General features: G+C 45.9%; 4 protein-coding genes across 6 annotated transcripts; 3 read left to right on the top strand and 1 right to left on the bottom strand.

Annotated features, from left to right (window-relative positions):
• Nucleotides 1-224: 224 nt before the first annotated feature.
• Rpn7 (regulatory particle non-ATPase 7) lies at nucleotides 225-1,579 on the top strand. Its single transcript, XM_017152043.3, has one exon. The coding sequence runs from the start codon at nucleotides 330-332 to the stop codon at nucleotides 1,497-1,499; it is 1,170 nt and encodes a 389-aa protein (XP_017007532.2). The 5' UTR covers nucleotides 225-329; the 3' UTR covers nucleotides 1,500-1,579.
• LOC108064486 (protein abrupt) lies at nucleotides 1,502-12,481 on the bottom strand. 3 transcript variants are annotated; one of them, XM_017152041.3, is made up of 3 exons: nucleotides 11,858-12,481; nucleotides 4,900-5,829; nucleotides 1,502-2,318 (listed from the first exon to the last, which is right to left on the bottom strand). In XM_017152041.3, exons 1-3 carry the CDS (start codon nucleotides 12,060-12,062, stop codon nucleotides 1,726-1,728), a joined length of 1,728 nt encoding a protein of 575 aa, XP_017007530.2. In that variant the 5' UTR covers nucleotides 12,063-12,481; the 3' UTR covers nucleotides 1,502-1,725. The 3 variants fall into 3 exon arrangements, with proteins under 3 accessions (XP_017007530.2, XP_017007528.2, XP_070072494.1); XM_017152039.3 differs by lacking the exon at nucleotides 1,502-2,318 and adding an exon at nucleotides 2,373-3,713; XM_070216393.1 differs by lacking the exon at nucleotides 1,502-2,318 and adding an exon at nucleotides 4,587-4,808 and having other exon boundaries at nucleotides 11,858-12,479.
• A 1,000-nt stretch (nucleotides 12,482-13,481) lies between these two features.
• Nucleotides 13,482-14,026, top strand: LOC108064417 (uncharacterized). Its single transcript, XM_017151924.3, has 2 exons — nucleotides 13,482-13,641; nucleotides 13,701-14,026. Exons 1-2 carry the CDS (start codon nucleotides 13,626-13,628, stop codon nucleotides 13,856-13,858), a joined length of 174 nt encoding a protein of 57 aa, XP_017007413.1. The 5' UTR covers nucleotides 13,482-13,625; the 3' UTR covers nucleotides 13,859-14,026.
• A 164-nt stretch (nucleotides 14,027-14,190) lies between these two features.
• On the top strand, nucleotides 14,191-20,656 carry LOC108064490 (nucleolar pre-ribosomal-associated protein 1). The gene is made up of 2 exons (XM_017152048.3): nucleotides 14,191-14,727; nucleotides 14,782-20,656. The coding sequence occupies exons 1-2, from the start codon at nucleotides 14,277-14,279 to the stop codon at nucleotides 20,553-20,555; spliced, it is 6,225 nt and encodes a 2,074-aa protein (XP_017007537.3). The 5' UTR covers nucleotides 14,191-14,276; the 3' UTR covers nucleotides 20,556-20,656.
• Nucleotides 20,657-21,753: the final 1,097 nt, after the last annotated feature.

The following is a 21,753-nucleotide window of genomic DNA, read 5'->3' as shown; positions in this document are numbered from 1 at the left end:
ATGAAACTAAAATGACGCTGCATTTAAATATGTATTTTATTTAAATATAGTTTTATAATTTGAATAATTAATTCAAATGTATATTTATTTATATTAAATTTTTGTAGTTCACAGTCTTTCAAAATACCGTTATTGCCATGACCATTAGCTTTGCAGCAACTAGCTTTTGTAAGACTATACATTAAAAGTAGTATTTTTTGAATGCCGGGGTATGTTTTACCCATAGTTGGCTTTGGTCACACTGTGCATGACTCTCAAAAAAAACAAAATCTCATTTTGTTCGCAAAAATTAACTATTTGTGTGTGCTAAACAAAGCAAAGCCAACAAAATGCCTGCCGAAAACCTGGAGGAGCAGGGCCTGGAGAAGAACCCGAACCTGGAGCTGGCCCAGACCAAGTTCCTGCTCACGCTGGCGGAGTACAAGCAGGACGCGGCCCTGAAGGCGAAGCTCCTGGAGGCGATTCGCGCGGAGAACATGGCCCCTTGGTACGAGCACATCTGCACGGAACTGTCCTGGCCCGTGGACAAGGAGCTGCTGGCCCGCATGAAGGAGAACAACCGCGTGGAGGTGGAGCAGCTGGACGCGGCCATCGAGGATGCGGAGAAGAATCTGGGCGAGATGGAGGTGCGCGAGGCGAACTTGAAGAAGTCCGAGTACTTGTGCCGCATCGGCGACAAGGCTGCCGCGGAGACGGCCTTTCGCAAGACCTACGAAAAGACCGTGTCCCTGGGCCATCGCCTGGACATTGTGTTCCATCTGATCCGCCTGGGGCTGTTCTACCTGGACCACGATCTCATCACGCGCAACATCGACAAGGCCAAGTATTTGATCGAGGAGGGCGGCGACTGGGATCGCCGCAATCGGCTGAAGGTCTACCAGGGCGTCTACTCGGTGGCGGTGCGCGACTTCAAGGCGGCGGCCACCTTCTTCCTGGACACCGTCAGCACCTTCACCTCCTACGAGCTGATGGACTACCCCACCTTCGTCCGCTACACCGTCTACGTGGCCATGATCGCCCTGCCGCGCAACGAGCTGCGCGACAAGGTGATCAAGGGCTCCGAGATCCAGGAGGTGCTCCACGGCCTGCCAGACGTCAAGCAGTTCCTGTTCGCCCTGTACAACTGCCAGTACGAGAACTTCTATGTGCATTTGGCCGGCGTGGAGAAGCAGCTGCGCTCGGACTACCTCATCCACCCCCACTACCGCTACTATGTGCGCGAGATGCGCATCCTGGGCTACACCCAGTTGCTGGAGTCCTACCGCTCCCTCACCCTGCAGTATATGGCCGAGTCGTTCGGCGTCACCGTGGACTACATCGACCAGGAGCTGGCCCGCTTCATCGCCGCCGGACGGCTGCACGCCAAGGTGGACCGCGTGGGCGGCATTGTGGAGACCAATCGGCCGGATAACAAGAACTGGCAGTACCAGGCCACCATCAAGCAGGGCGATCTGCTGCTCAACCGCATCCAGAAGCTGAGCCGCGTGATCAACATCTAATGTGTAGTTCGTATAAAAGAGGTTTATTCAAATTCAACATTTATTACAACGTACAATAATAATAAAAACGATAAAAGAAACTCATGGAAGTGCTCTGGATTGTACGTTCGCTTATGTATTAACTAAATTCTTTGGAATTGTTTTGGTTACGCCGTCTTCAGTGTATTTGAGTATTATTGCAATCATTCCATTTTTGTACTTAACTGTTTTGAATGTAAGCCCTAGTTTAAGCGTCGCCCTCGCTCTTCTCCTTCCACGACGGCTCCTCTTTGGTATCGGATTCGCTGACCGGAAAGGAGATGCTTGGCTTGCTGTTGGCCATGAAGCTGCGCGCCATCTCCTCGAGCGCCGCCGAGGATCGGAGTCCGCAGTCCAGCGGTTCCTGCTGCCCCGCCGTCGCCTTGGCCGCCATCTCGTGCAGATTCTGGACCATTTCGTGGATGGGCGAGCCCTGGGCCAGGACCTCTGGCACCATGGGCAGCGAGCCAAGCCCGCTCATATGGTTGCGCCGCATGTGATTGGTGCTCAGGTTGATCAGGGCGTTCATCATCACCTTGTTGCGCTGGTAGTCCTTGCGCAAATGCTGGCGTATCTCCGTGTGGCAGTGCTCGTTGTTCGTCACGATTATGTCGCCCGTATCCGTGGTGGTTACGCGCGCCTTGCAGTTGAACTTGCGCGACAGGTTGCACTGCCAGTACTTCTTGTCCTTGCGCACGTACTGGATGCCGAAGGTGTGCCCGTCGTGGACCAGCAGCGGCTTGCCGCGCTGGCTCAGCATGAACTCCAGCTTGCCCTGGAACCAGTGCTCGCCGGGTGCGACTACAGGACGAGAGGACGAGAAGGCTGGTGAGGATCGGTTCGGGTGAGGCTGCTGATGGGTATCCCTCGCTTGGTTATGTTTTGGTTTTGGATGCCAGGACGTACACGAATGAGCCCAAAATATGTGTGTTTTTATGTGTTTCATGCAGTTTACTTACCCGCTTGTTGTAGATGTTAAATAACCCATTAGATCTTATGTTATAACTCCGATTTCGGACCAGTAATGCAACATACACTAGCTTATTAAGGTAAACCTATTTCTATTTGGTTAGTGGCTGGAATTCCCATTGATATACGCACAGGGCCACGAAACATATCCAAAATTAGCTTAATCTGGGATTCATTTCACAGCGCCCATTAGTACTTTTTGGTTTATCGGTTCGCATATCATTCTTTTATCAAATATTTACATTGGTTACCATCTCTCTCGTCTTCGAATCAAATTCAATTTTCTACTACAAACTCTAGCTAGGCAAAAATAAATTACTCCTCCGAAGGGGGAATCCCCTTACATGTTCTCCATCTTGAAGGTGTGCCTGCTGTTGGGGGATATGGTAATGGAGTTGATCACGTGAGCCGCGCTGGAATCCGTGGCTCCCTCCGTGGTGGCTCCTTCCTGTTGCTGCTGGTGCTGCTCCTCCACTGGCTGAGGAGGTGGACTCTGTGCCTGGAGGGAGTGGCTGCTGCGATTCGATTGCGGACTTTGCTGCAAATGCGCCGGCGAGAGGAGCACTGCTCCAGCATCCAAATTATGCTGCTGGGTTGGTGGTGCATTGTGTGGCGAGTGCTGCTGGTGGTGTTGCTGCTGGTGCTGCTGTTGCGCCTGCAGGTGCATCAGATTGGGATTGTGCATGAGGTTCGCCGAGCCGCCATGCTGCTCAATGTGCGGCGGCGGCGCCGGGTGGTGCTGCACCAGGAGATTGGGCAGCGCCTGTCCCAGATGGTGATGATGATGATGCGGGTGGTGCGGCGCTGATGTTACGGGAAGTGGCGGTGGCGGCGGCGGCGGTGGAGGCGTTTGATTGGCAAACATGTTGCTCACTCGGTTGCCGTGCTGCAAATCGGAGCTCAGGTGGCCTCCACCATCGGCCAGAGAGTAGCCCGCCTGGCTGGGAATCGGCGCTGGGGCAGAGGGAGTGCCAGAAACCGAGGATGTTGCAGCTGCCGACGATCCCTGACCACCGCGCATGTGCGGCGTGTGGTTGTGGACGCCCGTGGCCGAGATGATCCTGCCCAGGTGGGTGATGCACCGCGCCCGGCACATGCTGATCCGGTAGGACTTGCACAGCCAGTAGGTCTTCATGCCCTGCTGCGTGGCCACCGTGTTGTTGCGGTTGAACACGCAGTTGCCGTGGAGCAGCGAGGTGGTGGACAGCATCACCATGTTGCTGCCGCCTGCTCCGGACAATGGTGGATCATTAGTGGTCTGTTCTACGCTGGAGCGCTCAAGGGGGTTATTTACAGGGGAGGAGGGGGGCGGGGCAAGCTATTGGATAGTGGTGGAGGATTCACTGTAATCCTCTTTTTAAAATAAGCGATTGGGTGTGCGTGCTCGCGATACTGTGCGGTTTGTTAGGTTTTAGAAGGATTCGATTTTACTACTTTGAGAGGGCAATATTAAAAGCTCTAAAATGCAACTACAAATGTTATAAATCTATAATCTAAATCGAACTACCTAAAGTGCTATTTGTCATGAATTTAATTTAAAACTTAAATAAAACAATATCTTTTCTATAGAAATAAAATTTAAAATAAATTTGACTTATTTAAAAAAAAATAACACAAGGTTTTTAGTTAATATTTCAACCAACATATTGTTTTCTAATCAAATATTTTACAACTTTTGAAATTCAACTATTAGGAACCTAAAAACTTTTAATTATTTGTAAAAAATATCACAATTTAAAGATTTTTAATAGATACATATTTCAACCGAAATATTGTATTCTAATCAAATGTTTTCCAACGACTTTTGAAAATTAACTTTTAAGAACCTAAAAACTTTTAATTATTTTTAAAAAATATCACAATTTAAAGATTTTTAATAGATATTTCAACCGAAATATTGAATTCTAATCAAATATTTTCCAACGACTTTTGAAAATCGACTATTAAGAACCTATATATTTTGAAATTTTCATTTTGTATTTTCTATAATATTTCTCAATATTGCAACCCCCTTTAAAAGATATCAAAACCTGTGCCTTGAGGCCCACCAGTCTGCCAAGTCGGTTGAACAAATGGATCTCGAGGGCAGTCAGAGCTATCTCTTGTTTATCTAACTATTCCTTCGATTCAAGTACTTCTGCTTAATACTTTTACCCCAGTTAAATCAGCAAATATCCCTCTACAATCAATCGCGGCTTTGTTAGGTGTTTCCATTCGGTTCCATTCCTGGTTAGTTGCAATGTGTTCAGTGGGCTAGTGGGTTCGTGGGATGAATGCTGATGTTATGTAAGCGAAACGATGAGTGCGAAACAGAAACCCAATCTTACAAAGAATAAAATAATAATACAAAAATGAGTGCCAAGCTGCATGCAACATAAAAGTGATCAAAAGAGTGCCAAAAGAGGTCACCTACTTGAGGGAATGTCCATGTGGTTGGCAAAGTTCTTCGAGTAATCGTTGGGCATGTACAATTCGTTGGGGTATTCGGTGCCAGAGGAAAGGCCCACGGATCCATTGTTGTTGATGCCTCCGGGACCCAGGGAATTATTTGAACTGCCACTGGGACCGCTGCTGTTGCCGCTGCTCTTGTAGAAGTTGTAGTTGTCCAGATTGAAGGCCGGGGCAAAGGGATTTCGGATCGGCGCAGAGGGCGAGGCCGAGGAAGTGAGACTGCCCGAGCTACCACCTCCGCCGCCCGAAGATGGACCATGATGATGACCATCGGATTCGCGCTTCAGGCCTCCGAGATCGTAACGCTGTTCTCCCATTGTTATGTGCGGAATGGGCGGCAGGAAGAACTCCTCGGAATTCAGGCTGCTGTCCAATCCAGCTGCACCATCCGCATTCTCGCCGCCGCCGCCGCCACCTTCGCTTCCCCCGGACCCATGATCCTTGAGGGAGCGCCTCAGCTGCTTGCCGGAGTAAATGGACAGGGAATCGCTGCCAAAATCCGACGGCATGGGTCGTTTGCTGGACGTATACAGGTGGCTAGCTTCGTTGGAGGACGCTCTGCCGGCAGAACCTGGCGAAGTGGTCCTCGAATTGCTCTGTCCCTTGGATTCATTGTGATCCGCTTCTGTTTTGCTATTGTTATTGCTATTAGAGTTGGAATTGTTGTGGTGGTTGGTGCTATTCGCTTCTTCCGCGGGAGGCTGACTAGAAGACTTCTCCGAGACACTCGATCCGGGGGAGGAGTTGGAATTGGTGGCCAGACCCTTGATCTGCAGCAGCTGGCCAATCTTCATGAAGGACTGCAGCTCAGTGTGCTTTACATTCACCACGCCTTGGTACATAAACTCCAGCAGCTCCATCATAATGTTAAAGCTCACATCTTTGAGTATGACTAAAAAGGATAAAGAAGTTTGAAGAAATATATTTAGCAGGTTGTCCACCAGTTAGAAAATAAATTGATGACATCTGGAATTCAATTTCTGATTAATTCGGGAAAGTACAAAATAAAGTCTTTCACTAAAAGTCCACAAATTTTGGAAAAATCCAAAAACGTGTTTGTCAACAATCTTGGGGAATATTTTAAATGCGCTCTAAATTTTAGGGGAATTTTTAAATGTTTCCAGACAGATTACAAACAGTTTTATGATTTCCCCCTCTTCCAAAAATTATTCAACGTAATTGCTTGTTTACATAAACGACAATAACATCAGGAGGAAAGGAGGTCACATTCGTAGTTGAGATGTTATCATCGAAACGCTCAAATACTAAATCAATACATAAAAACAGCTATGATAAGAAATCTGAAAACTTAAATATAAACTCAACAACAGCAACGCAGTAGCACAGCAATAATTATAAAATAAGTAGCATGACATATCATCCGCGTGCTCTCGAAACGGCCTAAGAAGCTGTGAAACAGTCCGGACTCGAATACAATCCACAGTGGGGCCGATCTGTTATCTCACCCCTGAGCTCGAGATCATGCCACATAAGTTTTAATATTTAATAGTTCACAGCGAGTAATAAAAAAGGCTTGTGTTTCTAAGAACTTTAAAAATATGTTTAAATTTGTTTTAGTGATGGTTCTGATTATAATTTTAACCAATTTGCTGGAAGGAATTTTTTTCTTGATACTCAAGTTGGTTGTAAGTTTAACCTATTTGTATTATTTGAAATAATGCATAATTTACCTATATTTGAACAAAAATAAATATAACAAGATATTTTTCTAAAATGGTCAATAGTTAATATACCTAAATTTGTAATCTATATAAAAAATTGTCCAAAATTAAGAAAAAAGGGTAAGGAATGTAATTCAAAGAAATCACATATTTTTTTAATTAAAATTTTTGGCCTTAACTCAAAGTAGTTAAAGTGGAAGGTTTTATTTTCGAACTTTTTCCCCTTGTGATTATTAAATAGTTGCTGATCTGCGACTGATCCTTATCAGTACTTTCCCATCGACCCCTGCCCACTGTGCCTGTCCCTCGCAGCATCAACATCTAGTTAAAAACAATATTATCACTTGTTCTCAATAACAATTTTATTACACAAACAGGCGTACATACATCGTACCGTACATTTGTACGGCTGTATGTAAATACAATATTAAATCGCCGATCAGCAACAGACAAACTCAGTTGCTTAATCTGACCGTGCGACGACATCAATTGTGCCCTATCATTTGCCGTAGTCGTCATTACGGATCATTTTGTCTCGCCTATCTATCTATCTGATCGCATGGCGAAGATCAAAATCCGGGCAATATATTGCTCCAGTACGGGGTACAGTACGAACATCGACTACTGATGCCAGATAGATACGGGATTACATATATGGGGAGCAGTCAATATACTTAAGCCCCACTATCACTATCATTCGCCTTACTTCTCAAAGGCATCGCCCGAGATAAAGACTCTCGGTGGATCAAGACAAAGAGATCCATACACAGAATTCTCTCGAATCAATAAACCATTTATGGACCCGGCCCGTAGCCCCTAGATAAACTCTGTCCAAAGTTCACGGAGAACGTGATAAATCCGTGCATGCTGCTGATAAGGAAATCGACAGTACCCAAAAGTCAGATCATCCCGTCTCGATCGCTGTTTGCTTAAATGTATGCCATATATGGCAGCCAGGGGGATTTAATGGGCGCCTGACCCGCGCTGATCCCTGCTGATATCAGAGGGGCCCGAAAGTAGATCGAGGGTGTTCAGATTGCGGGGCTGCCTGTTGGGTTGGGGAACTGCAGCGATATCTTCCTTGGCTCGTTTCTGATTTGTTTCGGGCCCCAACACCCTCGCTCTCAAGATCACGCCCACTCCAAACGCTTCCACCAATCGGATCGCAGGCGATCGATTTCGAAAACAGTTTTATTTTATGATTATGATAAATGTTTATCGAATCAGAACGCCAATAGGTTCTGTTGTTGTTGTTCCCCTCGTCGAGTCGTGGAGTGGGCTGCCTCATTTTGACAATGTCGTCGCACAAACATTCATAAATATTTGTTATCTCCGAACGCCATAATAGTCGAGTAGTCGAATCGAATTGTCGTGCTGGTGGTAGTACAACCTGATAAAAGCCCAAGAAGCCCAGCGACAGGCCAACCAGCCAACCCAACGTCAAGGAGGCCAGTCATAGATTCTGATTCCTCCCTTTCCCGCCCAAAATAAATCCATTGCCAATGTCTCTAAGGAGTCCGGCTGGCCCAGGGATTATTCGAGCTTAGCCGATTGCCAGGTCTATTTGCAACCACTATACCACTGGCTACTGGCTTCTAGCTTCCAGCGGGCCCATAAATTACGAATTGTCAACACAAATGGCCAATAAAAGCATTTATGAAATTTCATATGCTCAAAGTCAAAGTTTGATATAATATGAAGAGACCATAAAGTACGGCTATACGTAAACAGCTATTAATGCGATCGATTGGGTAACCCAGAAGCGGAAACTGTAGGAGGGTTTAATAAATTCGATAATACGTAGAGACTCGCACCTAATATTGGTTTACTTTTTAATTCTCTGATTTCTATGTAAATAATGAATTAAAAAAAAGGTTCTGACTAATATGATATTTCCTAGTATTGGTTCTAAAAATAACTAATTAAATAAAATTTCAAAGATTTGAGATGTTTTTTTTTTGAGGTTTCTAAAATAATTTATAAATTTTTGATTTTAATAGAAAACAGTTTATTTCAATACTAACAAAAACTGAATTAAATTAATATATTCCCATTGTTTATTTCGGTATATTAAAATTGTTGTACAAAAACAATAAATTAATCTAATTTCCAAACTCTAAACGAAGAAAAATACATTTTTACAAATCACTGCCCTTCCAAAATGACACAATCCACTCAGATCTTCTCTAGTTTCATGGCAATTAAAGCACTTTTGATAATCTTGGCACGCCTATAACTTCGAAATAAACAAATTAAAGATTACGAGTTCTCAGCGAACGTGAACACAAAGTCCAACATGGTCGAAAATGGATTAATTTGGTGAACAAAAAAATAGTGCACCCTCCATAAAAGAATTGTTTACCCCCTCGGGAGTCGAGCCCAAAAAAAAACCCAACGTCTTTGCTTTAGTCACGGACCGGCAATATATTAATAACACTGGGTATTTAATATTTACGACAAGTCCAGCGATCGATATTATATTATCTCTCCGAAACCGAACGTTTATGGCTGGTAAGCAACTGCGGCTATATTCGATCGCCGTGGCTACTTCAAATCGGGAGTGGAAAGAGAAATGCCAGGTGGCGAGGGGATGTGGAATGGAAGTGGCTTGGACCTGGTTCTTGGTTACTGGAGAGGCCCAATATCACACTTGGCACATGCTGCGGTTGTCTGAGTGCGTTATCTAACGAGCAATAAGTTCAAAATCTTATTTTACGATCAAGAGTGATACCCAAAGTAAAGTGGTTGGCACTAAACGCAAGGCTGATAAAACCGCTGCCCCCAGACGATGTCCGTCTTGTTTATGCCAATAATAAATAGATAATTTTCGAGGATTAGCATTGTATTGGGGAATGGGAATGGGACTGCTGGGCAGATATAACACAATAGCCATAACCACTTGGCCCAGACGGAGTGGATTGATTTACACGGCCGCAGCAGCGGAAACTCGTACATATATCAACCATGCGAAGCTCTCTAATCAATATCTCGAAAACTAAAGTCTTCGAGTGGCTAAAAGGGGGACGGGGACCCAGTTGCTCAGTTGGGCAATAAATGATTGTTAAACGCGATAAAAAGATAAAAATATTTAGACTATTGTTGTTCCTGCGTGTTACACACTACATACTACACAGTACACAGTACACACTACTTCACTACATACCTACATACCACACGACAACATAAAGCAACATCGAGACGAAGCAAAGCCATTTGGCTTGTTAGCACCTCGATGACTGTTGTTGGTTGGTCTATTTTTAATAACTTGCCCCCGCTTATTTATAGGGTATATTAATATTCTTTATCTTTGGAAATACCTCTTGTAGCTGCGGGTTCGTGGGTAGGTAGCACCTTTCTGCTGCTACTTGAAAAGATAAAACCTTATTTTTTATGGCCGCCTGATCAGATAAAGCCACCGTGCAGCAGGCAGCCGTGTTCAACACGACCGCGAACGAAATCGGAATCGGACCGACCAGGAGGGGCCCCGGCGATATCATATCCATATACCATATATATAGTATGGTATAGTATAGTACACCACCGTTCTAGAGTCCATTTGAAGTACATTTGATGAGGTCAGCAACGCACCCAATCTCCCCGATCCGATCGAAGCGGGCTCTCTCACCCAAGCCATGGACCTTATCACGATGGATACTCCCGTGCGTGGCGAGGGTAAACAATCCGAGTGTGGAGGCTCTGGAGGCGGAGGACCTCCGCAGCTACCACATAGACAACGTGGCGGCACTCGGCTCGCTGGAGGATTATCACCAAACCTCGATTCTTTGTGGGTTGCTGCTGTTTGTCTTAAGATTTACGATCAGCTACGATGGAACTGCGATAATTGGAACACCAACTGTCGATCAGAAACTCTTAGTTTCGTTGAAATCGGGTTAGGGATATAAATTGAACTAAATATATTTTTTAAAAACTTATCCTTGATCCTTAAAAATTGTAATGTGGTATATTAAATAGGGTAAATTTAATATTGATCTTTAGAAAATGTAAAGAAAATAAGTAATGATTAAATACCTAATTGAAATATTTTTTAGTGACTTTATCTTGATCCTTAGAAATGGTATTGTGGTATATTGGAAAGGGTAAATTTAATCGTGATCATTAAAAAATGCAAAGAAAATAAGTAATTATTAACTACCTAATTGAAATATTTTTTAGTGACTTTATCTTGATCCTTAGAAATGGTATTGTGGTATATTAAAAAGGGTCAATTTAATCTTGATTATAAAATGTAAAAAAAAAAGTAAATATTAAATACCTAATTAATAATTTGTATAAGCCAATAAACTATAGCAACCCATGATTGAATTCTGATTAGCTACCAATCGATCATGTTTTAGCATATTAAATTTAATTGATTACCATCGTCGAACTAAAAATAATCATAAGGAAGTTGGACTATAAAAACGGAATTAAGGGGTTTAAATGGTCTAAAATCTACAGCTCCAAAATGTTGGCTTTATGGAAGTGATACTGTATCCCCAAAGAGCATACCCTTCACGTGCTGCCGTGGCTGGGACTCCGACTGGAACTCGAAATCGAACTGGAGGTGGAGCTGGGCTGATAACCAGCGAGTGTGTCATGGAATTTAACACAAAGGTTGATTTATATCTAAGCAGTTGACAAGAGTGACGAACAGACAGGCTGACGGGCGGGCTCCTCGATAAACTTACACCTCTGTCCCAGTGATAAACTGACCGATATCTGGAGGAATACGGCGGCTCAACGAGGAAGTCACTATTTTAGACATACATTTAAATGGAATGGTAAAGCAATATTACAATGTAACAACCAGACACTTTTCCGTGACATTACCTGACCAATTGGTGGCGGAATATACAACTTATTGGGGAAGTCATTGGATGGATTTTACATATGTATGGAGTGGCATGGCCAGGGCAAAGCCAAGACATTGTAAGAAGCCTTTGTGGGGGCTCCACTGTGATCTTACTTACAAATGCATGGTATGGCCAAGGAAAATCAAGGACTAAACAGACTAATTAGTGACTAATGGAAGCGAATAATCACAGAGCTAAAACAAAGTAATCATATAAGAATCATATTGTAAAAAATCTAATCAAATTGTGGAGGGATATGGTGGCTCTATAAGAAAGTTGCCGCGTGATATCCATATGTATGGTGCAGACAATGTAAGACCCGTCGCATAACTTAGCATTTAAAGCTGGCGAGCTGAGGTCGCCGACGAGGTGGTCTAATACTCACTGATGGGATGCTTGCAGGGATTCGTGGTGAAGATCTCCTGGAAGTAGGGGCTGCAGATGGCCAGCACTATCTTGTGGGCATGGAGGAGCTTTCCGTCGCAGGCGAGCGTCACGTCCACCAGGTCGCCGCGGTCGTAAAGATTCTGGAAGCCGCTGGCAATGTTGTCCTGGAAGTTCTTCCAGCACAGCTTGAACTCGTCGTCCATGGCGGTGGCTCGCCGAATTCCAGGGAAGCGGGACTTGACTTTTCCAAACTCAATTCCTATTCCAATTCCGATTCCGGAGTGTAATTTATGCGCACAGACTTCTTCGATTCTATTCTCGTGCGAATCTGTTTTTTATGGCTTTTGTTTATCCGCTTTGCTCGTGATTCGTTCACGGGCCGAAAATCACCAATCACGCCTTCGCACGCACTCTGCTACTCGTCGCTCTCTTGTTTTTATTTGTTTTCCGTAAAAGTCGCTGCTCAGTCCGCATTCACGCGCACGATCTCGAGTCGTTCGCGTCCACAAGCGCATTGATTTTGATTTGGGCTCTAATTAACACAGTGTGATTTAAACATTTTTATCGGAAAGCGTGAAAAGCAGCGACGCTGTTTACGTTCCGGCTGATAATGAACGCACCGCCCCCGCCCCCCACGACACATTTGGGAACGTGGAGTTTCGGAGGTGGCGACGAACGGTTACACTGGCCAGTAAACGAAAACAAATGAAAATGTTTGGCGGGATTTTTAATTTTGCCTTTATCACTTATTTGTTCCTCACTTAGTACACCCTTTTTAAAACCTTTTCCGCTGAACGGAGATTTTTAATTTTGATTTTTTTTTACTAAAAAACGAATTTTCTTTTTTTTGCTACAAAATAAATTAATTAAGTTTGTTAATTATTTTACTATCCTGAATCCCTGTCTTTTTTATTTATTTTTAAGTTAATAAAATATAGACTAAGGACAGAGAAAACATAATTTTAAATTACTCCTTTCATTTCTGCAAAAGCAATTATAACTTAAGAATAACCAAGAACAACAGAAATTTTGACCAGGACTGACACCATTTTATTTATATTTTATTATTTTTATTCGACTTGCAAATTACAATGGAGAAAACAACATTTACAAAAACAAAACAACAAATCATATTTACAAAATTTGAATTTTTTCAAACATTTTTATTATCTACCTGGTTCAATTACCTGTTGAATTTGTTGAAAAGCTGAGATTTTTTATTATTTTATGGGAAATCCACGATACATGATGCATGATAAAAGAAAACTACAAGAAGCTTTTAAATATTAAGGCGCTCTAGAGCGGAGTAATGAGTCAACTGTAATCGATTAAATCGATTAACGATTTCGCTTACCAATTGAATTTTAAGCGCCAAGTGCGAAGCATTGAAAACAGTTTGCCCTGATAAGCGCTTATCTTAATTGGTTTGTTGGTCGCTGCGTTCCGGTTATACCCGACTGGCAGTGTGCGCTTTGGCCATAGTTCTGCGCCCTTTTCCACCTGGCCCATGAAGCCCGTTGGGAACTACAGTTTGATAGCGGACCTGCCCATGGTGTCATAAATAACCCACTTTACATTTTAAACAAAAAGAGAATAAAAGTAACAGCGGTGCTTATCAATAAGCCATGAGTCGTTTGCACGCCACAGGTGCACACATACGCATTTCTCGTCAATTGGCCACCGATTTGATTTGCCTGATTTAGTGCTCAAAGAACTTTCAGCAAATTGGCCCACTCGCCAGGAGAATCAGTCAAGAGTATACCATAATGGGTTGTTGTTTTAGTAAGTGATTTACAGATATCTGCATAAACAATAGCGACTAATGAACGGTGTGTTTACAGGCACGAGTAAATCGGTGGATTTGCCTCCGGTTCCGCCGGCTCCGGGAAAGCAGCGGTCCACTTTGCCGGAATTCCCGGTTTCCGGATCGGTCACCACCACGGCTCCTGGATTTTCTGGAGCCGGAGGAGCCACCAATGCGGCCCTGGAGGATGACTAGAATCGGTTAAACCCACAGAGAAACGATTACGTCGAGGGGAAAAGTGTAAATTGCCAAATGGCACATTGGATCATGAGTCACGAACGTGCGGCTGGCGGATTTTCCAATTACGCAGCCCGGTAGTTATAATTGTAGTAAAAATACGTTCTTTATTGTTTGACAGTATAAGCTAATTGCTAAATTTAATAAAAACTTTTATCAATTTGAACAAGTATCTGTTTTTGTGCTAGTTGACATTTTAACTGCGCGCCAAATGTCGCGTTTTCCAGCACTAGAGCGGAGGGGTATTTTTCAGTACATGCAAAACGGTCATACCATTCTCCGCCAGCACGTGTGTGCGGTTGTTTTTGTGTTTAACTTTTATTTTTAACGATTTCTGCTGTCAATTAGGGGTTTATAATAGAAATATAAAATCAGAATGGCCATTCAACCCAACCGACGGAAGAGGAAGCACGAGCAGGCGGACGCAGAGCAGCAGGATGAGGGTGAAGTGGAGGTGCCCAAGAAACTGGCCAAGGAATCCGACACGCCAAAGAAAAAGAAAAAGGTGAATAAAACAGAAGGATTATTGGATGAAACCACGCCGGAAACAAATGGAACCGAGTCTGCAGACACCACTCCCTCAAAGAAAAAAGAAAGGAAACCCAGAAAACCGAAAACCCCCGAGGAAAATGAGGAGCAACAGGTGGAAGCGGAGGCGGGCGAATCTCCCTCCAAGAAGCACAAGAAACGTGGTGATACACAGCCCGATGAGGATGAAATAAGTCCAGATTCCGGCATAGAACCGGAGGAAACCAACATACGCTTTCCCAACGACTTCAAGATGATGCACTTCCGCACCAAGCTGCGCAGCAATAACTTTATAACAGGTGAGGGCATTAGAAATATAAAAGACTAGCTAATACCTTGATTTCGCATTCCAGAAGTGCGGCACTTCCTGTTCATGTGCTCCACCAGTCGACCCAAACTGGCGGCCAAGTACATCGAGAAGCGTGGAAAGCCCTTGGAACTCGCGGAGGCCTTCGAGAGGATCGACAAGAGCAACCTTCTGCATGTCGACTACCTCACAGAGGCACTGCAGCGCGTTGTGATGGAAATACTCACAAACCAGAAGAACCACCTGGAATCGGCGGTACATGGCTGTCGCTACTTCCTCAAGGTTCACGGCGGAGTACTCGAGAATCTGCTGCAGTCGGCGCGGCCCAGCCATCGGCGCAATGCCCTCAAACTGCTGACGGCCATCGTTTGCGTGGAGCCCCAATTGGGACGCCAGGTTCTAAACTCCTACGACGTGCTCTCCAACGTGACTGTGATGCAGCAGATGCTGTCGCATGCCAAGAACGATTACCAAAACGAGGACACGGTGCGCAAGGCGTACATACACTTTATTCTGGCCTTCCTGGTCGATGGCAACACACTGCTCATCCGGAACATCCTGGACCGGGGTCAATTGATCGGCGTGCTGGCCAAGGGATTGGTCCACGATGACCATGTAACCGTCTGCGTGGTGGTGAACGCTTTGAGGCAATATGTGCTGGAGAACCCCGACATACAAAAGACAAAGAAGGTGCTGGTTTTCGATTTGGAGTGCTGCAAGAGCCTGCGGCGACTCTACGACTGGGAGGGACCCAAAGGCCTGCCCACGTTTTTCGATACTAAAAAGAAGAAGGAGCGAAAGCCTCCGAATCCGCAGGAAGCGGAAGCAGTTTCCGCTGCAGTCCACGAACTGCTGCTGGTCCTCTTGACCTCTCGCAAGCACGGCGTCTGCTTCGATGCCATGACCCACTATCGCCAGAAGCAGAACAAACTGCAGGGCAGGCTTTTGGGCTCCCTGTACAAACCCTTCGACAATCCGCGCAAAACCGATTTGGTCATTCAAACACTGACTGCCTGTCCGGATTTGGGTCGCAATACTGTGAGGAATTTCTCGCTCCTGCTCAGTCCGGCGAGGACTAGAATGGAGGATGTGTCCAAGGCTGCGATTTTCCTGTCCCAAGTCATCGATGCAGTTCCGCCGAGTGCTCTGGGCACAGCTTTCGATAAGATGACTCTAACGGACTTTGGATTTTGGATCAAGCAGCTGTGCCTGCCCATCGAAGCCTTGCTGCACATCACCGGTAAGAAATATCTGAGCGATGGTGACTTCCATTTGAGAATGGCCGTGCAGCGCCTGCTTCTGTCCATGATGAAACAGTACAGCAACTATGTGCATGCCATCGCCGTACGGGAGCAGTCAAAAAAGGCCGGCAACTCACTGCGTAAATTCAAGTTCGATTTACTCAATCACCTGCTGGTCCACTTTCCCACGGTCGAGTCCATTCTATACTCGCTGTTCCTGTCCATCAAACAGAAGAGTGTAGAGGGTGTCAATGTGCTGGAGTGCCTTTCGGTCACTTTGGACCTGGTGCTGCTGATGTGCAAGGAGAATCGGGCTTTTGTGAACAAGACCAGTCAAATTCTGGACTATTTGGAAGTCTTGCGACCACTCTATCAGACCGATTTTGATAACCTGAATGAACCGCAGGAGCTGGAAAAGATTCAACTGGAGCTAAAGTCGATTAAAACCATTCTTTTGCTCTTTCCGCGATCTTTAAACCCTCAGGAATTGCTTTTTGGCAAGGTCTTCCAATCGTTCATAAAAGCCTACACTCTGGAGGATGTGTCAATTAAGTCAGAGGCGGGAAACATATTGCACCGCTTGTTCCACAACACGGGATTGTTTGACTCGTGCAGCCATGAGATCAACATTTGGCTAGAGGCTCTAATCGGATTCGATGCGGAAACAGTGACCAATGTGGTGGAAATCCTGCTGACGATCCTTCAGTTGGATTGGAGAAACATTAAGCTTCCTAAGCTCAGTGTTGCTGAAACAGCCATTAACACGAAGAACCTAAGCAAACTGTTTGCCCAAATCGAGCAGGGCCAAACGGTGCAGGCTTATGTGGAAAATGTAACGCTGAGCAATATGATGCCGCTGCTACTGCAGGGTGTGGATTTGGAGGAACCCTACGACGCCTACGTGGAGCTGGTATTCATCTTACTTTTCCACTACCACAGCAAACCGGAGCAGGTGCTGCATCTGTACGAGAGTAGCCTAGAAAAGCACAGTGACTATATGAGGAGCTGGCTGACTGGCAGCGGTAAGGAAAAAGCGAAGAAACTACCTTCCCTTTTAGCCGACAAGTGGCCCCTGCTGAAGCAGATGAGGAAAGCCATCACCGATGGGGATTCCCAGCCCTTCGAGCAGGTATTTAAAGTGGAGCTGCCGGACAAGAACTTCGAGCTGCAGCTGGGCGAAGGCCAGACCATGTTGGTGCACCTCAGCCTCGGCAATCCGCGTCGCAACATGATCTACGTCCAGGATCTCCTTTTCGTCTTCAGCCATCTTTTCACCACTCAGCGATTGAGCAGAGTTCAAGCCGAGCTAACGGCGGAATATCTAATCAAGTTCCTGCAAATCGCCAATCAGGTGGACGATGGCAAGGAAGCGGTTCAGGAGGAGGATGATCAGCAGCAGCAGGACGAAACGCACACGCAGAGTCTGCTGCACTACATCTTCAACATCCGCCTGTGGGAGTTGCATCCCACAGAAATGCTCAGTGAGACGAGCGAGTCCCGCTTAAACTATGTCATATTCCTCAGGAAACTGACTGAACATTGTCGCAGTTTGCCACGATTTGAGACTTACACTGCCAACTACCGAATACACTTGATCAAGACCTTGGACATTGCTTTGGATGCACAAGTGGATCAATTGAAGCATCAACAGCAACTCGACGAGTTCGTGGCACTGGTGGATTCATTCGAGTTGACCTCCAGCGAATGCGCTCAGATGCTCGACTTACTTACAACCAAAGTGCAGGCAAAGGACTTTATTCCGAGCGGTAAACCCAATCACTACTTTGACCTACTACTGCGTCTGCTGGGTCGTCTGACCACGCTAAAGGAGCCCATCGACTGCAGGAAGTCATTTAAGGTGCTGCTGATTTTCTACAAGGATTTCTGCGAACTGAGTGAACAGCAGGTGGAACCTTTGGAGGCTGCTCTCTTGCAGCTATTGACTACCTACCATCATCACCTGGAAGAGTGCGATAGCGACTTCTTTGCCTGTTTCTTTACATCCTCCCGAAAGCTGAGCAAATCCGCCATCCGTTTGGCCAGCTTGCTGCTCGAACGTCAGCCGAGGTTAGCTGAGAAATTCGCCGAACTGCTGCCCAGCAACTTAGAGCAGAAGGAGCTGGTTTATCCCCTGCTAGACATTGCCCTGACCAAGAACTACCAAATACCTCAAGCAGTGCTTCAACGTTGCTATCAGACCTACAAGAATGGCTTCATGAAGAGCATCGAGAAGCCGCAGAAGGCGGCTTTAATCTATCGAGAGCATGCGGGAGCTAGTGCCCTGCTTATTGCCCTTTGCATGCCCAAGTCTGAGTGCTTGGATTACTGCCAGAAACAGCTTAAACTTGACGCCATGGAGCTCTTCCAGGTGCGAGTCCTTCGGGAGATCTACTGGCAGGCATTTTCTGCCGCCAAGGATGATAAGCAAAAAGCCACCGTCTTTGTAAACTACATAAACCTAAATGTTCAACTATTAACGTTGGATTTGAAGAAGCAGTCTTTGGATCTGACCAAGCTGGAGCAAATTTCCTGGAACTGTTTCGAGTGGTGGAAAGTGAATCACAACAAGGATCTACCTCTCGACTGGAGTCGCTTGCTGAACAACCCGCAGTGGCTGAACTTTTGCAAGAGCTGCTTGAAATTGGCCCTGCATCTCGGCGAGGAACGATCTCCCCTTCAGGATGAAAGCAATGGCCTAGTGCTCAAGCTGATGGCCTTTCTGTGTGATGGAATGTACGAGGATTACAAGGAGGACGCGCAGCAGGAGGATCCCACGCCTGCACTTCTATACGAAATGATTTGCACGCATTCCTGCTGCTTTGATCATTTACTGGGCGCCACAAGTGCAACCAAAACACATATTTTACAGCTCATGGAGGCGCTGGCCAGAAAGGCACCCAGTGCCCTGCAATCCGCCCATGTGCCCGTAATTCTGGGCTCCTATCATGCCAAACTGTCGCCGGCGGATCGTTATGGATTGGCCCTGCTGGAGCACTACGAACGCTTCGACGTGGGATTGGATAAATTCCGACCTTTCATTTGGGGCGAAAGTGCTGTGGCCCATTACGCTTTGAGAGCTGCGGACGAGGATGAGCGAGCGAGGCTGCAGCAGCAGGAGACGAACGTGGCCCAGGTGCTGGCCCTGATTGTGCGCGAGACCAGCGAGTACACCATTGAGAATTTCCCGATTTGGAGGAGCCTGCATGCCAGCCAACAGCTGCCAGCCGTAGAGTTTCAAAATCCCGCAAAGAAATCCCAAAATTTCGGTGACAATCTATTAGAGCAAATGGTTGAGCAGGGCCAGGAGGATTTCCCGCAGGAACTGCGGCGCATCTGCCCGAAGCGCGAGAAAGTCTACGAGAACTGTTACGATCCCGCCTTCCTGCTGCCCCTGATGATGCACTGCTTCGCCCCGGAGTCAGTGGTCTGGGCCCGCTGGCCAGTGCAGAATGGTCTGCTTGCCGTAACCTTTTGTGGACTCTCCTCGCTGGACAAGGACATGCGACTGGCGGCGGCCAGTTGCCAGCAACGCTATCGCAGCCACTTTGAGCTCTCCAAGTTCTACGAGCGACCGCTGTGGACGCAGGCCTACGAAAACATTCAGGCCGGTCTGAGCGAGCTGAGAAACTCGTGGCTGGCGCAGCGGAGAACGCATGGCGGAACGCCTAGGGTTCCGCTGCTCCCCGCCCTCTTTATCGCCCACAGCTTTAATCTGAGCACAGAGCCAACGCACCTGCTGTACAAGCGACTCATGATGTATCTGCGGCTGAAGCAGAGCTTCAACTTTCAGACGATACCCGACTTCAATGTGTTCTTCTACTCGCAGGAACCGGAGCACCAGCAGTACCGCGAGTTCATCGTGGAGCTACTGAGGTGCGGCATCAAGTGCAGCGCCGATCTCTTCCTGCTGGTGTCCACCAATACGTTCAAGGTGCTGCTCGGATTCTACGGCTCCAGTTTGGCCACTCTGGAAACGAACCTGCTGCTGCTGTCGGTGCTCTCTACTTGCGTTAAGATACCCGGAGCCGTGAAGATCATGCTGGAACACGTAGGCATCCTATCCTGGCTGGTCGGCGTCATTCGCGACACGGAGTTCCATCAGTTCGACATCATCGAGGGCGTCATCAGCATCGTCAACAATCTGTGGTATTCCCTGGCCGCCTCCCGTTCGGAGCTGCCGGACTACGAGCACATCCAGTTGCGAGTCCATCGCCTGGTGCTGCAACTACTGCCGCTGCTCTCGCCAAGGATTTCGGTTCCCGGCCTCGGTCGTCTGCTCAACGTTCTGTGGAAGAGTGGCTCGGCCAGTGGCCAGCATCGTGCCTTGTCCGCCGCCCAGCTGGATGTCCTGTTCGAGTGCATCTCCCGTCATTGGCCGGATCAGCTGGCGGGAGTGCGCTACGTGCGGAGCTTTGGCGGCTCTGGCGCCTGCTCGCGTTCCGAGTACTGCGACTGGCTGGCCAAGGATCAGCAGCTCGAGACGCCCGCCGTCCTCGCGTTGTCCAGTCTGCGCGAGTACGTCATGGACTGGGCGCTGGCCCACAAGGAAACCAAGCCGCTGGCGGAAGCAACCGAGTAGGAATTTTTAATGTTTTGCTCTAGGTTAAGCTATTGAAATGTGTTTACCGAATAGGCAACGAGAGTCTTCGATATATTAAATTGTATGCAATGAAAAAATGATTAAGACGGTTGATATTAGAGCTCTGCGTGAATCATTCAATTTTTGTTTTATCATAGTATGCCATGAAATTTTTGATTTGTTTAATTTAATGTTTCAATGTTTTTCTAATTCATTTCGAATTGAATGAATGAATGAATAATTTTTATGAATTTGCCTGATTTTTTTTTGTGCTTTCTTTTGAGAACAAAAAGTGGAAAATTTTTAACAAATCTATTTAAACTGCTCAGAAAATAAAATTAATGCAGATTAAATCACAAAATTATGGCCCTTTCTTCTTTAAAAGAAATTTTCGTTTGAATTATTTCGGAATGTATGCCATTCACTCATTCAATTCTATTAAACTCAAAATTCATTCAATTCTATTAAACTCTATATTCTTATTAATTCATTAATATAAAACAAAAAATTCAAAATAATTAATTGAATCTATTCATGCAGGGCTCTAGTTGAACTAGTTAAGATTGAGTATTCCTTGTAGCTCCCTAGCCTGACTTATTACCGCCGTAACTCACAGTGTATCAATATTTGTGGGAGTCACTCGCGACTGCCCCGCAAAGCGAATCACTCACAGATGTGTTGAAAATGAACTGTCATGTCCCCGGCTGCTCCATAAGCCCCGTCAACCTTCATTAGTCGGCCCGCAACGTATGACAAATTACGGACAATCAGCATAACAAAAGATCGGTTGAGCCCAAAAAGAAGACAGAGTATTGGACCATGGCAAAACCCTTTAGTCTTTGTTAATTTGGCCAATCCGTTTTCACACGCAGCACAAGTGGGCGTTCGCCGATGCCCACCCTCCGTCTATAAGGTATGTTTGCATCTTCCGCGACCCCAGGCACCACCTACAATTTGTTGGCTCAACAAAATGTTAATCACCCGAAAGAGCTTAAGCAGAAGACCAAATGATTTTTGGTCTCTGAATTTCTAATGTGTAAAGCAAAGTGCGCAAAGTTGACGCAATCGGCGAACGAAAATATTCACAAGATTTATGATTTTACTAGATGTCTCGAAATCTAAGCCACTTTGTTACATAAAACCCGGGGCTGGGTCGCGCTCTAGAGTTTCAGATGCGAGTGGATCCGAAATAATTGAT

This window comes from Drosophila takahashii, chromosome 3R (assembly GCF_030179915.1).
Source record: "Drosophila takahashii strain IR98-3 E-12201 chromosome 3R, DtakHiC1v2, whole genome shotgun sequence".
Classification (NCBI taxonomy): Eukaryota; Metazoa; Arthropoda; class Insecta; order Diptera; family Drosophilidae; genus Drosophila; species Drosophila takahashii.
This window is presented reverse-complemented; position numbering and strand designations above follow the sequence as displayed.